Consider the following 17,331-nt stretch of genomic DNA (forward strand, 5'->3'; position numbering starts at 1 on the left):
TCAGTATCACCTATACGCCGATGATATTCAACTTTACATCTCCTCCTGATCTTTCCCCCCCCCCCTCCTCTCTCGTGTATCTGACTGCCTCTCTGCCATCTCCTCTTGGATGTCCTCACGCTTTCTCAAAATTAACATAGCTAAAACCGAACTCATTGTTTTCCCTCCATCTAAGTCCCCATCCCATCTGGATCTCTCCATCACTGTCAACAACTACACTATCTCTTCTGTCCCCCAACTCCACTGCCTGGGAGTCATCCTCCACTCCTCGCTCTCTTTTGCTCCCCACATTCAATCCCTCGCCCAATCCTGTCATTTCCAACTTCGCAACATCGCCCGCATCCGGCCCTTCCTTTCTCATGAAGCAACCAAAACTATTGTCCACGCGCTTATCATTTCCCGGCTGGACTACTGTAACCTTCTCCTCACCGGCCTCCCCCGCTCTCGCCTTGCCCCCCTTCGTTCTATACTTAATGCGGCTGCAAGGCTTATCTTCCTTTCTCGCCGCTCCTCTTCTGCCTCCCCTCTCTGCCTTGCCCTACACTGGCTCCCCTTCCCTTACAGAATCCTCTTCAAACTTCTTACCCTCACCTACAAGGCTCTCTCCCATTCCACTGCCCCTTATATCTCCAATCTCCTTTCCATCCACACTCCCGCCTGGTCCCTGCGATCGGGCAATGACCGTCGCCTCTCCTCCTCTCTGATCACCTCATCCCATTCCAGAATTCAAGACTTCTCCCGAGCTGCCTTCCTGCACTGGAATGACCTCCCACTAAAGTCACTGATGATCTTCTGTCTGTCAAATCTAAAGGCCACTACTCCCTTCTCATCCTCTTGGACCTATCTGCAGTCTTTCGACACAGTTGGTCACCCTCTCTTGCTGCACATCCTTCACACCATTGGCCTTTCTGATACTGTTCCTTCATGATTCACCTCTTATCTCTCTAGCCGCTCTTTCTCTGTTTCAACCTCGAGTTCCTCCTCCTCATCTTCTCCACTTCCAAGGTCCTCGGCCCTCTGCTCTTTTATTTGTGCACCACTTCACTGGGTGAACTTATCCATCAGTTCCTTCACCCTCCAATACCACGTCTATGCTGTCAACACCAATATGTCAGGAAGCCCTGACACATTACAAAAGCGTGGAAGGGGTTAATTTCAGGAGGGACTGTGTGTTATCCAAAATATGTAGGTGGGGAAAGATAAGTATTACCCATTGTCTTCCACAGACTAGCCCAGACATAGTGGTAGGTCAACAGCAGGGGAGTCACTGTGGCAGGCCAGCTCATCTCCACTCCCACACCAACCCCCTGGCCCAGCACCCACCAATGTTTATGTATGAGAGACCCAGGGTGTTGCTCGGGGAAGGGAAAATACAGTGGGAATTTGACCATGGATATAAGGGGCCACACTATGGGGGAGGGTGTATTCATTCTGAGGATTGATTCCTGGAAGGTGTGGGTTGACTGATGTTCAGTTTCTGTTCTCTACCAGCAGACCCAGTGATGATCGCTGTCCTGTACATGGGGAAGCAGTCTGTTGCTCCATCTTTTATCACCTCACTCCATCAGGAGATACTCGCCAGGTTCTGGGTATATTGGTGCACCCACAGGAGTGGAGATACTGATACCCAGAGCTCCAACACGCTGGTGGAGAGTTAAGATGCCAAGACTCCCTGGACCTTCTGTTGACATGGAACTTTTGCGTGGCTAAGGTGGGTGGGGAACCTTACTGGGACGCCTATTCATACTGGGGATCTGCTGACCTATGTTTTAAAGTGTGCAGTTTATATTCTGTTGATTTACTGTAAAAAAGTAGAGATAGCATTGTATCTTTTGTTCTCCTCTTTGCATGTAGGATTTCTGAACCTAAGGGGGGCTGGGGAAACCTAGTGAACTTTGGTTCTAAAAACCCTATCCTCACACCTGGGTGTCATCCTTGATTCTTCCCTCTTCGTAACCCGCTCACATTCAATCCCTCACTCACTCATGTCACTTGATGCTACCAAAACACTCATCCATTCTCTGATCATCTTCCACCTTGATTACTGCAACCTCCTCCTTACTGGCCTCCCACGCACCCGCTTTGCTCCTCTTCAGTTCATACTCAATGATGCAGCCAAAATAATCTTCCTCTCCTGCCGGTCTACATCTGCCTCCCTTCTCTGTCAAGCACTGCACTGGCTCCCCCGCTTTTACAGAATTCACTTCAAGCGCCTCACCCTCACCTACAAAACTCTCTATAACTCCACTGCTCCTTACATCTCCATACTCCTTCCAGCACTCTACAGTCAGTCAATGATCGCCGCCTTACCTCCCATCTGGTTACCACATCTCACTCCAGCATTCAAGATTTCTCCCATGCTGCCCCCCTTCTCTGCAATGATCTCCCTCATTCTATCAGGCTATCCCTTAGCCTGGAAATGTTCAAGAGATCCCTTAAAGCCTACCCTTCCTCTGTCTAACCTCTCCCTTGCCCTCCTCTTCCATCTTCATGATCCTTCTTCACTGTTGTAGTATACCTCACCCTCATTCTACCACCGCTCCTCTTACTACCTGCTCTCACCTCGTCCCCCTTCGCTCTATGCTCAATGCGGCTGCGAGTCTTATCTTCCTTTGTCGATGCTCCTCTTCTGCCTCCCCCTCTGCCTTGCCTTACACTGGTTCCTCTTCCCCTACAGAAGCCTTTTTAAACTTCTTACCCTCACCTCCCACTCTGCTGACCCTTATATATCCAATCTCCTTTCCATTCACACTCCCGCCCAGTCCCAGTCGGCCAATGACCAACGCCTCTCCTCCACTCTGATCACCTCATTCCACTCCAGAATTCAAGACATCTCCTGAGCTGCCCCCCTGCACTGAAATGACCTGCTGAGCTCCATCCGGTGTCTCCTAACTTGTGCTCCTTCAAACAGGCACTCAAAACTCACCTCTTCCTCAAAGCCTACCAGCCTTCCACTTAACCCTCTGTCCACGCTTGCTCTCATCACCTCGCTCCTCCTGCACTTGTTCTCCTCTTCTGACTCCCTTTGTGCAGCCATCTGTTTGTCCTCCCATAAGGATGTAAGTTCTTATGAACATGGCCCTCCTCCCTCCTATCTCTCAACCTGCTCTTCTGCTCCAACTTCACTATAATTGCTTTGTCTGGAGCCTCCGAAGTCATGGTAATACTTGTTTAATGTTCTGTACTGTTTTCCCTGTATGGTCTATTGTTTGTATTGTATACAACGCTGCAGAAACCTTGTGGCTCCTTATAAATAAATTATAATAATAATAATAATCTCATATACGTTAAACTTCTCTCATATTTATATTTAAAGTGAAGCCACTTAACCTAAAGTGAATACTTGAACACCAAAATTGTATTTCATTATTCTGCCCTACAAAATATAAAGAATAAAATAGGCTCAGAGAGCAGAGGACTGTTAGATGGAGTAAAATAACCAAAAAATGACCTCCACACCTTAGAACTGAGATCCACAATATAATGACAGGAAAAAAATCGATGTCTGAACTCACACAAAACTTACATAAAATGACCAGACCACCTGAGATGCAGGATCAGATAGACTTAATTTTTCTATGAGCCAAACAGATTCTAATCCCAAAGACTATAATAAATCTGTATACTTAAACATATAAGTAGGTTAATTGGTTGCTATTAATTTGACATTAGTCTCTCTCGGTCTGTGTGTGTATGTTGGGGAATTTAGACTGTAAGCTCTAATGAGGCAGAGACTGATGTGAGTGAGTTCTCTGTAAAGCGATGTGGAATTAGTGGCACTAAATAAATAGCTGATGATGATATATTTCCACTCACTTGCAAAGACTTCCTCTCTATTTTGAAAGAAGTAAGAGAGACACATGCATCAATACAAATGGAAGTACAAGGGGTAGATTTAAAAAAAACTTTTAAAAAGGAAAAGTGGAAGTGTTGCCCATAGCAACCAATCAAATTCTAGCTTTCATTTTCTAGCACTAGATAAATGATTGCTAGAATCTAATTAGTTGCTATGGGCAACACCTCCACTTTTTAGAAGTTTTAGAAAATCCAAAAAGGCTATTCAAAGCCTAGAAAATAAACTGTCTTCTATAAGAGAAAGAATAGATCAGGTTGAAAGAAAAGCGGAAGAAATTATCTCGTATAAACTGGATGCAGTCACATTTCCGACACTGGAAATGTCGGCAGTTAGCCTGTCGAAATGAAAATGTTGACAGGCTAACCGACACATGCATTGAGGGCAAATCTGGAAAATGTCGACAGCGGCATTGGTCTTTCAATGTAGGCATTGTGATTGTCGAAATGAAAATGTCGACAGATTAACTGCCGACATTTCCAGTGTCGGAAATGAGTACCCAAACCATATAAACAAGCAGCCAAATCTTATATAGCGCAGATGAGAGAAGTCATTGCTGCACACCATGAGAACCAGGAAGACCAGGATAATAAAGCACGCCAAAATAACCTGAGAATTAAAGGGATCCATGAAAAGTTGGACTTCCTAAAAAGGCTCTTTTCTCATTTGTCCCCAAATACTCCAGAAGATTGTCTCCTACTGGATCACGATCACAGAGTGTTGAGACAGCGTTCCCAAGATCCTTCTCAGCCGTGAAATGTTGTCCTAAGGATACACTACTTAAAATCAAACTCTCACATTTGAGAACCCAAAGCTCTAAATATTTTAGGACATAACTCTATAGAAGAGAAGAGAATTTAAATCTTTCACTTCTTTACTCTGCACCAACAACATTAAATACAAATGGGGAAATCCATTTTGAGTTGAAACATGGCACCAGATTAAATTCCTCATGGCCAAATCATTGGAGGATGCATCTGCACTTCTCCTAAAATTAGGTCTTCCCTCACTTGAAACGCCTTCTTAGTGTTACGAGCAGCGTCAGTTCCTTAAGCCGCAGTGACTCACTATTTACTGGCCCGTTGTGTCCCAGTCGTCTCCATGACGACTGGGACGTCACTTCTGTTTCTCCCCGGCTGTCGCCAAGCCAACAGCCGGGACACTCTGCTGTCAAGTCATCACGTCCCGGCATGAAGGGCATCCGGGTGCGAGGGAAAATTGCCAAAATTAATTAACAGCTTTCTGAGGCTAATCCCCCTGTGCCCCTTGTTTGATTATTGTCCTCCTATGTATATATGGCAGAGACGACTTAGCTTCCCTGGCGGTTATAGCTTCTGTTTCCTCACCTGCTGACCTGTCCCTTGTGGATACCTTGCCTGTTATTCTTATTGATACTTGTGATCTCTCTGAATGTTTACTGGATTCTGCTTGTCTGCCTGCTACCCTGACATCTGCCTGTTCAACGGATTCTGCTCGTTTGCCTGTTGTCCTGGCCTCTGCCTGTTTACCGGATCACAGTTAGTTGCCTGATTCTGCTTTGCCTCCTGTACTTCAGTATCTTCTTCCAACTCCTGAGCTACGGTTTCTGTGCATAAGCTCCCACTATGCTGAGATCTGGGGGCATCTAAGTACCTGTGACTGTAACTAGCTGTACATGAAAGGCGGCTGCTAAAGGCGAAGACCTTTTTCATTTGTTCTGGGAGTTCATGCCAGTACCGTCAGCCGTAACATTTACTTACAACCTTAAGAAGAAGCAACAATGGAAACTAGACCACAATGACCACCATGAATAGAGTGGTCCACAGTTATCAAATCCTGAAAATCTGCTAACCTCAGAAATGGAATCTGAGGAAACTGCAATCTATCTATGGTCTTAACCGATGGGGTAAACTTCTTGAATATCCAAGGAGACATTTTCTCATAATTTTGACTTTTTCTTTTTATTTAATTTTTTTAACCAATTAATAGTTCACATTTTTCATTATGTTTTTCATTTTTTCTATATAGTGTTAAGAGCCGCAAGGATCCGTGGCTCATCCTTCTTGCTTGTGTCCAGGCTGTCATGGCAATAGCTGGGATGTTACTTCCTGTTTCTAGGTCCCGGCCGTCACCGTGGCAGCGGCCGGGACGCTCTCTCTGACAGCGCCATGTCCCGGCATTAGAACCAGCCGGGTACGCGGGTGCAGTTTTAAATTAATTTATGTATTAGCAATCAGGTTGCTGATTTACCTACAGCACCTCCTCAACTCTGATTGGGCATTCTATGTATTTAAGGCTTAACCTCCCTGCCAGTTATAGCATTCAGTTCCTGGCTGTTGACCTGCTCCGTTCTACTGTGCTTATTGCGGGATTATTTTCCGTGTATAACCTTTGGCTTGTGTTCCTGGACTTCTGATTACCTGCTCGTGACCCTGACCTTTGCTTGTGACTCGGATACCCATGTTTGCTGCCAGCCCTGATCTTTGCCTGAACCTGACTTTGCTGGTTTCTCCTGCCCTTGGACCCTGGCTTGTTCCTGACCACGTTACCTGCTGTCATCACCTCCTATTTCCATGCTGTGGCATTACTCATAAGCTCACACTACGTTGAGTTTAAGACCTGGGGGCATCTGAGTACCTGTGAGCATATCCAGCTCTGCGGCTGCAAAAGGTGAAGACCTCTGCCGATAGTTCTGTAAGCTTATGATAATAGCTGGTAGCCGTAACATATTGATATGTATATAAAGATTACAATTTCTGCACCATGCTTTTACTAATATACCCTAAAATTTATGATAATTATTAATATTTAAAGATTTGTATGTAAAAGCTCAAACTGAACATAATCACCAATTTATCCTTGGTGATTATGACCAAGGATAAATTGGTAGACTGGCTGTTTATTCAATTGTTCTTCTTAAAGAAAAACTGTAGACAGATAGGATGTTCTTCCTATTTCAAATAATATGTTCAGTTTGACATTAGTGAGAACTCTTTACTATGTATTCTTACTTTATATACATTCGTAAGGTTTAGGTATAACTGATTGTAACTTTAATTTGAATACATTTCTTGTTACTGCTGTTACCTGGTGGAATAACATTTCACACAGGAATGTGAATGATAGAAATGCATATTAATTAGGCCTCATTGCCATACAGTGCATAATAACTTACTGTATATTGGGTTACCGAGGATGGAGGACATCTCCCACTCTGTCCTATGATGCCCTTTGCAGACATGCTGCTCCTCCTTGTGGGCTCAGAACCCTTAGCTGGCAGGGGAATAATGCTCTGTTTTCCACCTTCATTCACCAGCATACTAGGCGAATGCTAATCATGTTACTTGGCATTACCCTTTCTCAACCCCCAATCTCAAAGAGATTTTTCGTGAAATGAAAAAAAACGAAATCTAGAAAATACATACTAAAAACCTTCCACCCCGTGATCGGTAGAATATATTCACATAACATCAAGAGACTAAACAGCCTTACACTTGTCAGAAGCTGTATCTTTTGCACCTGCTAGAGGACAGGTGCAAATACAAATAATGAAACAAAGCATTAACTCTTATGCGCTCATACTTCAAAGATCTATTTAAATAACTATTTAATCAAGAGCATAATCCCATGTCAAATACTTTTTTACATATTGATGATTATCTTTGTAAATTTATGTTTTAAATAAAATTGTTTTTTATTATATCAGTACGGACCACACACTATTTATGCTGGCTATATAATTTATTTATTTATTTTATTATGTCATATATAACTATTTATTACTATGCAGGCTATATGCCATAATAAACTAAATATACTACAATGAATAAAAACACATTAGATACCTGTTTTCTGATTCATAATGCTGCCCACCCCCTATACATGTGGACTTGTTTTTTTCGTTTCTCAATTACTATATGGTTTTTATTCATTGTATTTTATTTCCTTTATTATGGCGTATTGCATTGCATAGTAATTAATAGTTATCTATAATCAGGTATGCCTCCTATTTTACACAGGCATTCTCACATATTAGTGTATATACACAGTGTGGATTTTTAGCGCTGGATCAACTGTATTCAACTTTAAATTTCAGTGTACAAATAAGCTATGAAGTATTTGTGTGCTACATGAAAAAACAGTCAGTATTTAACTTATGTGCAAAACAGAAAACTAGTTTGCACCCCTTGCATTGTAACATGGTTTTGTCCAGGAGACTGAAATAAGATACCTTCATTTAAGATCCTTAATGAATCAGGCCCTTGAAGAGACTGCTAAAGTGACAGAGTGGAATCTTGGGGAGACTGAAGTGAATGGAATGGACTAGGATATAATCGGAGCTCTGTTAAAAAAAAGTACTCATGAGAACAGTATATTCCTTCCCATGGAATTATAGGTGGTCAGAGTCAGGTGCCATCCATAAGTACCCAATTCATTTTATCTGAAATCTATTGAACTCATATAAGCTTCTGCAGTTTTAAATATGTATTTGTCAATAGTACCAGCTCATTTTTATATACATTTATATAAGGCAACTTTTATTTCTGGTTTAGTGGCCTTTTAAGTTCTTTGAAGCACCAGCTGTTTAATAGGCCAGTCTTGATATGTGCTATTTATGTATTGCTGTTACTACTTCTCTGAGCTGTATTTAGTAACAGGCAAACTTTTTGGCTGCTGTCACAGCAGTACAATCAGTTCTTTCTTAGTAGGTACATCTACAGAGCTGCACCATGTGCTCTACAGGATTGTGGTCTATGGATTATGAAATTTATGGGGATGTACAGGGTAAGAAACTTTAGTCTTAGTCCTAAAATGTCCTTCTTTGTCTTTAGCAATTGTGAGATTGTTTTTTAAATGTCAAATTAAATGGACATTAAAATGCTTTGTCCAAATGTCTACATACACATAACATTTTATTGCAGACATTACATCTGCTATTGTAGCTGTTACCAATTACCTTGACATTTTTTACTGTGCTTTATGATCTCTAATTAGCTGATGTGTGAATCAAAGGCTATCAGCAGGTAGGGTTTAGCTTTTGGGGACACACACACACACTCTAAAACAGAAAGTGTTTTATTTTGTAAAAGTTACAATAGATCAATTTGTATTTAAAATCACACACAGATGCCAAAATTGTTAAAAAATAATTTAGATTGTAAGCTCCAAGGTGGCAAGGATTGATGCAATTGACAAATATCCTCTTTGCAACACTGCATATTACTAGCACTATATATATAAATAAACAATAATAATAATGCTTAGGACAGCCAATGTGTAAGTTAAGACAATTTATTAATCCCTTATTGTCCTTAGGTTCAGCAATAGTGATGTAATGTATAATGTAGTGATGTGATGTTATATATAACCACTAAACATGAAGTTATAGTATAGTTCCATCTCTTGATCACAAAAACAGGATACAATTTAGCAGGGTGCTACTCCTTCTAAGCTGTTATCTCTGCATGCTGGTACAAGAGGCCATAAATGCATGTATGAGAAGGCCAAAAATTAAGATCTGGATGGTTGGGTCTTTAATAATGTTTTACTGTTAAGTCACTAAAATGGTGATAGATTTTAGAAAGTGAGGAATCTATATTGTCTGTATTGTAATTGGCAGTGAATTTCAAAAGTCAAGAGCTTATAATAATAAATTGAATTACGTTATTCATCACTCTGCCAAATGAAAAGTAGATACAACAAATTGTCAGCCCAAATTGGTGCCAATAGCTCTGAGAGCAATAAGATGTTCCTCAAATAAACAGATTTGCATAACCTTGACCGAATTTGATCCCCATAGCTGTTATCTTGTAAACTGCAAGATTTTAAAAATGAGATCACGTCAAGGTTTTTATTATGAAGCTGCAAAACTGTGTCATTGCAGTGCAAATCCATCTTTGTTATATCATGTGTCATTTTTTGCACTATTGCACATAGCTGCCTACTCTCCCGCAATGTCCGACAGACTCCCGAATTTTTGGGAGCTCTCCCGGACTCCCGGGAGAGCAGGGCAACCTCCTGAATCCTGCCCACTTCATTGGTGAAGTGGGTGGGGCGGGGCTAAATGTATGAACCTGGCCCCGCCCCCTGCTATAATAGACTGAAATTGGTATTGTATAGCAGGGGGTGGGGTCTAATGATGTGATTAGCGTGGCCATGCTCCCAGGACACGGCCAACTTTGGAGATCTCCCGAGGGTTGAATTGGCAAGTATGCTATTGCATTCTATGAACAAGTCAAAATGGCAGCAACTACAGCAGTGCAAAATGTTGCTACATCTAGTGAGAGGAGCTGGGTGGAACATGGGGTTTCTTGCTCTTTGCAGGCTAGGCTCAGAAAAACATCCACATGCAAAAATGAGATTTTGTTTTGCGGGACAAGATATTTAAATGAACTTCACTGGATAGAAATTGCACATGCAGGGGACCGTTACTGTGATAGTGGGTTAATGCAGAGCCTCTTTCCCGCAACAAATTGACCTGGTTTTGACAAATTCCAGGAGTCAGTATGTTCTTTTTTGCCCCATCCAGTTAAACTTTACACAGGAAAATCATAAGATAGCAAAAACATTCAAATGATGAATTGAGGCAGTAAAGACAGTCCCAATGCCCCGTAAAGCTGGGTACACACCTGTGCAATAACCATGCAAATCACATGATTCACAACTGTTGGTCAGATATTGCAAAAATGTGTAAAACCCCACGATCATGTTTTATCTTACAAAACACATCACATTTGTTGATTTGTTTTTTTAAGCTTCTTTAAAATCCAGATCAACAAAGGAACGATGTCGGCAAATGTGGAAGTATGTATGCACTTCGACCGTCTGTCCAACACTTCTGCCGATAGTTCCTCTGTGATATAATAGATACCACCTCTCTCATTTCTGTCTTAGGGATATCTCAGTGGACTGGTAGCTTATTTTCGGGACATTGACTTTTTCCCCAGCAATTTTCACTTACTACTTAGAAGGGTCTCAGCATTCATGTCTTTTTAGAGCAGAAATAGGGGATGCAGAAGCATTAGTTACTATTAATCCTGCATTCAGTAGCCATTACTGTGACTCTGCCCCTAATAATAGGGTCCTACGGATAGATTTCTAAAACTTCTAAAAGGAAAATGGAGGTGTTGCCCATAGCAACCAATAAGATTGTAGCTATCATTTTCTGGAATGTGCTAGATAACTGATAGCTACAATCTGATTGGTTGCTATGGGCAACACCTCAACTTTTCCCTTTTAGAAGTTTTAGTAAATCTCTGTCCCAGTGTACACCTAATCACACTAACGAAGACCCTCCACCATGTATGGTTCTACCATAGTTATGGACTTTTTAATAGCTCATTCCTCATTCACAGAAATCTGTTACTCATCTACTACAAAATAAATTAATATTAATAATGGTTTAAAACTATAAGCACAATGCTTAACATAGAATATTGGGTACATGAACCATAATAGTCTATGTAGCACTCAGTTCTAATCTAGACTTTTTGGACACACACTTATGACTTCTGAAGATTTTTTGAAAACCCATGTTTAATGTCTAGTACTCTCTAATTTATCATCTGTGACATAATTCTATGTCACAAATGATTTTAGTTTAAGTAGAATGTACTTTTGTGTATTTATTGTATATCCTAATGTGTTTTATTTATTTATTACAGGGGTATTCTTCAGAAAGGTACTCTTCTTTGGTTTTGCTTTTCGCTTTGAATTAACATTTGCACTGATGCATTTTTTTGGTCAGTCTTTTTTGCACAAAGAAAATCAAAGTTCAATCTGGGCTATTTAAGGTTATTGTGTACACAACCAAAAAAGGTTATCTGCTGGAACTAAAGCTCACTCACCTCATTAAACTTCACAGAATAACGCTATCAATAAAAAAATGTTGTTTAAGGTTTTTACAAGGTAATGTTCTATTGCAAAAAAAAAGTAAGGATCGTTTCTCTCTGAACTGAAAGCACCAAGGGCTCTATGTATTAATATAGTAATGTCCATTGAACCCCAGCACTCCAATTGTTGACGTGTATGTCATATTTTTTTAATACATATAACACAATTCTTCTCCAAAACAGAGAAAAGTCGACAGGATTTTGTTGCAGGGTGGAGGGAAGAGAGTGGCTCAACAAGTCACATGGTCGAGTGGCCATCCCAAGGCACACATATCAAGGAAAAAGTGGGACTACTCCATTATTTTCTCCATGTTTGCCTTGATACATAACCACCCATTTGTGCATGCCCAATGCATCACTGTGAGAACCTAGCACAGCAGATATCTCTCCTTATATTCACTCAACAGGTTTGCCACAGGCTACGCAAAAAACACTGACAGTTTATAATTAGTAATACCACTACCTACTGCTCACAGCACAATGTGAAGAGTCAGTATGAGAAAATCTACAAGGACAATTTCAGTTTCAAAAGGAGATGAAAATAAGTAGACATTTAGATAAAGTATCTATAGCAAATCTATATTCCTCAAATCCATATTTAAACTAAAATAGAAATTATACATCATATGATATGTCCCTTAAAAGTAGCAATGAAAAAGTCACAAAACTCTCAGTAATTCACAATCACCTTCCATATCTATATAATACTTCTAATTGCTGGAATGGAATAATATAATAATAATGACATATAGTAGGCTGGGACGAACACATATATATATATATATATATATATATATATATATATATATATATATATATACACACACACGCCAGATACAGAATAAAGAGCAATTACATGTTAAATTGTCTGACATCCACAAAAAACTTTACTTGTGCCTCTATGCACAAATAGATGTGCGTATGTCTGTGACTTTTCTTTCTATAAGCAAGTTATCCTTACACCCTTCGCATGCAAGATAAACAGTAAGTAAAAGGTTGATGGTGTGTGGTCCGTCGATGCAGTGGTGAGTACACATCTTCTTTCCTTGCAGGTCCCGGCAGCCGTGGGCAGGTGAGCCAAGTAGGGCTCACTCTCCCTTGTTGGCCAATCAGTGGCCAGAATGTTGAGCTACTCCTGGCTCACCCTGGCCGTTTGCATTATTGGCTTTATAAGCTGTTGGCTGCAGCCATCTTAAGTTTAGTCTGGCGGTGGAGCCCAGCATGGAGGACGTAGTCAGACGTCCAGAAGAAAGAAAAAAGAGGACACTGGCGTAAGTGGCAGGGAGTCCTTGTAAGGAATAAGACGGCAGGATCAAGCAACAGAAAACATCATCTGCGGGGAGTCCTTATAATGGCTAAGAGCACACCCACCAAGAAGACTACGGAGAACCCAGCGCCGAAAAGGAGAAGAGGCGCTGCCGGCTGGAGGGTCTGGAAGACCTGAAGACGCCGGGTCAAGTTGAGTATCGTGTGCAGTGCAGGTAAATATAAAATACTTCTGTGGATCGTGCACAGGCCCATGGGCACAGTTCGGCACTAGGCCCGTGGCAAGTAGGGGGCACAAGGCTCTGGCCCATTAGGGGATAGGTAAGGTTATTGGGGTACGCAGCCCCTTTAGTTTAGATGGACACAAGTTGCTATAGCTTAGTGAGGGTGAACAAAGGCCATTAGTCTAGCAGGGTACAAGGCCCAATAGCTGGGGGCACAAGTTCCTTAGTGGGCATAAGGCAAAATGCTGAGGTTGGGCATAAACCCCATAGATAGGGGGCACAAGGCCCATAGTTTAGACTGGGCACAAGGCCCTTATAAGTATTGTTTAGGCACAAGGCCTTGGGTTATAGGAGGGCGCAAGACCCTGATAGATTAACAGGGTGTTAGGCCCTGGTTTTAAGAGGGTAATTGACCCTGCATAATTAGAGAGGCGCTAGGCCCTTGATAGTCTTGGTGCTAGGCCCTATGTAGAGGAGAGAACACTAGGTCCTGGATAGTTAAGGAGAGCACTTGGCTCTTGTAGTAGTGGGGCATCTTGTCCCTAGTGAGTGTACACATTAGGCTGTGAGAGTGGCATACAGTGACCCTCTATCCAGTCTGGAAGGGCAGCCAAAGTGCCGAGCCGCAGAGAGGTGGGCTTAAAAGTTGGGGTTCAGGCAGTAGGCAGAGGCCTATGGAGCATCTGAGTTCCGGTGGACACGAGTGGCCTAGGATGGGTGAGCAGCAGCAGGATCGGTTCGCTCCCAGATTAAAAGTAGTGACCATTGGGTGAGGTCACTGGCAGGTAGCATACCAAACTATTTGTTGTTTTGTATTCCAACCTGTTTCTTTTTAGTAGCCTTCTCTTGTAGAAATCAAAGGCCAGGCTTAAGCAATGGCAGAGGCACTGGGGTGAGCAGACGCATGGTATGGTTCCTGAATTGCTGTTAAGAAGGGCACAGTGTGTCTCGTAGCAGTCCCTCAGGATCGGGTGAGTACCTGGGGTGTTGGGAATTGCGGTTTGTGTGACTTTGTCCCCCTAGGCACCCGTTACAGGTGTTACAGATAAGGAGCCTTATTTGAAGTTGAATGCTAAAAAATAATTTAAAAAGTATAAAAAAATTCTAGAGCAATATATTATTGCAGTCCTGAAATATTAGTACTGCTATACCTACGTTCACTGTTTCTGCAGTCCAAAAAATAGGAACTGCAATCTATATTACTACGTTCACTGTTTCTGCAGTCCCAAAGAATAGGAACTGCAATCTATATTACTACGTTCACTGTTTCAGCAGTCCAAAAAATAGGAACTGCAATCTATATTACTACGTTCACTGTTTCTGCAGTCCAAAAAATAGGAACTGCAATCTATATTACTATGTTCACTGTTTCAGCAGTCCAAAAAATAGGAACTGCAATCTATATTACTACGTTCACTGTTTCAGCAGTCCCAAAGTGTGTGTGGTTTAGGGGTACGCTCTCTTGTGCTGCATATAATGGAGTACAAAAATTTGGAGGATAAAGTTAGAGATGAGCGGGCTCGGATATCTGAAATCCGAGCCCACTCGAATGTTGCCGATCTGAGCCGGATCCGAGACAGATCCGGGTATTCCCGCCAATTGCATAACTGAAACCGAGGCTTGGAGTCATAATCCCGCTGTCGGATCTTGCGATACTCGTATTCTGTAAGTTCCCCGCTAGCCGCCGCCATCTTCACTCGGGCATTGATCAGGGTAGAGGGAGGTTGTGTTAGGTGGTCCTCTGTCCTGCTATATCTCGTGCTGTGCTGTTCAGTTCTGTGCTGTGCTGTGCTGGGTTCTGTTCAGTCCAGTGGTGCTGTGTCCTGTGCTCTGTCCTTCTAAGGGCATTGTTATTTCCCCATTATTCCCAAGTTATAAAAAATTTAAAAAAAAGTTATAAAAAAAATAATTATAAAAAAAAGAAATTAAAAAAAAATATCCAAAAACAATCCTGCAGAATGAGTCCATTGGTACTGCTATATTACAAAGTTCACTGATTCAGCAGTATAAGTCCAGTGGTACTGATATATTACTGCAGGCAGCTGTGCAGTGGAATTCAGACCATTTGAAGGCAGAGGTATTGTGGCCCCGGTACCAAATTGTGTTACGGGACCACTGCACTACGCAGTCCAGAAAGCCACCTCGGTGAAACGTTTTGGACTAAAAACAATATTGTGAGGTGTGAGGTGTTCAGAATAGACTGGGAATTAGTGGAAATGATTGTTATTGAATGTTATTGAGGTTAATAATAGCGTAGGAGTGAAAATAAACAAAAAAAAACTTGATTTTAACACTTTTTATGTTTTTTTCAAAATAAATCCGAATCCAAAACCTTAAATCCGAACCAAAACCTTTCGTCAGGTGTTTTGCGAAACAAATCCGAACCCAAAACCTTAAGCAAATCCGAATCCAAAACACGAGACACCAAAAGTGGCCGGTGTACATCCCTAGATAAAGTAGGGAAAGATCAAGACCCACTTCCTCCTAATGCTGAAGCTGCTGCCACTAGTCATGACATAGACAATGCCATCAACGTCGTCTGCCAAGGGCGATGCCCAATCTCCTAGTAGAGGGCATGTAAAATCCAAAAAGCCAAAGTTCACTACAATTAGTAAAAAAAGAAAATTCAAATCATCAGAGGAGAAACGTAAACTTGCCAATATGCCATTTACGACACGGAGTGGCAAGGAACGGCTTAGGCCCTGGCCCGTGTTCATGACTAGTGGTTCAGCTTCACCCAAGGATCTAAGCCCTCCTCCTCCCCACCCCTCTAAAAAATTTAAGAGACTTAAGCTGTCATCAACAACACAGCAAACAACTCTGCCTTCTAGAGAGATGTCATCACAAATCCCCAAGGCGAGTCCAAGGGTGTTGGTGGTTGCGAAGCCTGACCTTCCCATCACTGTACGGGAAGAGGTGGCTCCTTCCACCATTTGCAGCAAGCCCTCTGCATATGCTGGAAGGATCACCCACAGTCCATTTACAGATTTGGCTAATAAAGGTGTGAGTTTTGTACACCAGGAGGAGGATATTGATGTAGCTGGCGCTGAGGAGGAACTTGGCGAGGAGGATGCTGATGTGGTTATCATAAATGAGCCACCAGGGGGAAAAACAGTTGTTGTCCATGGGATGAAAAAGCCCATCGTCATGCCTGGTCAGAAGACCAAAAAATCCACTTCTTCTGTCTGGAGTTATTTTTATCCCAATCCTGACAACAAATGTATGGCCATATGTAGCTTATGTAGAGCTCAAATAAGCAGGGGTAAGGATCTTGGCCACCTAGGGACATCCTCCCTTATACATCACCTGAAGAACCTTCATAATTCAGTGTTTAGTTCAAGACCTGTGGCTAGGACCGTCAGCAGTCCAGGGACACCTAAATCCCTTGGTCTTGTTGGATACACACCACCAACACCCTCCTCGTCAACTTCCTCCACGATCTCCATTAGATTTAGTCCTGCAGGCCATGTCACCAGCCAGACTGAGTCCTCTTCAATACGGGATTCATCCGAGGAATCCTGCAGCGGTACGCCTACTACTGCCGCTGCTTCTGTTGCTGCTGGTAGTCGGTCATCTTCCCAGAGGGGAAGTCGCAAGAACGCTACGTCTTTCACCAAACAGTTGACCGTCCAACAGTCGTTTGCCATGATCACGAAGTACGACAGTAGTCATCCTATGGCAAAGCGGATAACTGCGGCCTTAACAGCTATGTTGGTGTTAGACGTGCATCCGGTGTCCGCCATCTGTGCAGTGGAATTTAGACAGTTGAAGGAGGTATTGTATGGGTACTGGGGCCACTCCACTACGCAGTCCAGAAATCTTAGTATCAGATATTAAACTATGTTCACTGTTCCTGCTACATCAAAAAAGCATGAACATGCCCTGCCATCAACAAAAACAAGAGGTAGTGACGCGCTTGAACTCCACCCTCTATATGCTGCAGAGGATGTAGGAGCAGAAAAAGGCCATTCAAGCCTACACAGCCACCCACGATGGGCCACGTGTTTGTGCCGCCGACTTGTGTCGCTTTGCTTAGACATCCAGCTACCTCGGTGCAACCTTTTGGACTAAAAACAATATTGTGAGGTGTGAGGTGTTCACAATAGACTGGAAATTA

General features: G+C 42.3%; 1 protein-coding gene across 1 annotated transcript in view; it reads left to right on the forward strand.

The window, feature by feature from the left end:
* The first annotated feature begins 8,523 nt into the window (after positions 1 to 8,523).
* LOC142104200 (acylphosphatase-2-like) overlaps positions 8,524 to 17,331 on the forward strand; it is a 59,196-nt gene continuing 50,388 nt past the window's right edge. Inside the window, exons 1-2 of the mRNA XM_075188727.1 lie at positions 8,524 to 8,617; positions 11,497 to 11,513. Of these exons, the coding sequence (XP_075044828.1) occupies positions 8,563 to 8,617; positions 11,497 to 11,513 (72 nt within the window). The 5' untranslated portion in view covers positions 8,524 to 8,562. The remainder of the gene's footprint in view (positions 8,618 to 11,496; positions 11,514 to 17,331) is intronic.

Source organism: Mixophyes fleayi, chromosome 10 (genome assembly GCF_038048845.1).
Source record: "Mixophyes fleayi isolate aMixFle1 chromosome 10, aMixFle1.hap1, whole genome shotgun sequence".
Taxonomy (NCBI): domain Eukaryota; kingdom Metazoa; phylum Chordata; class Amphibia; order Anura; family Limnodynastidae; genus Mixophyes; species Mixophyes fleayi.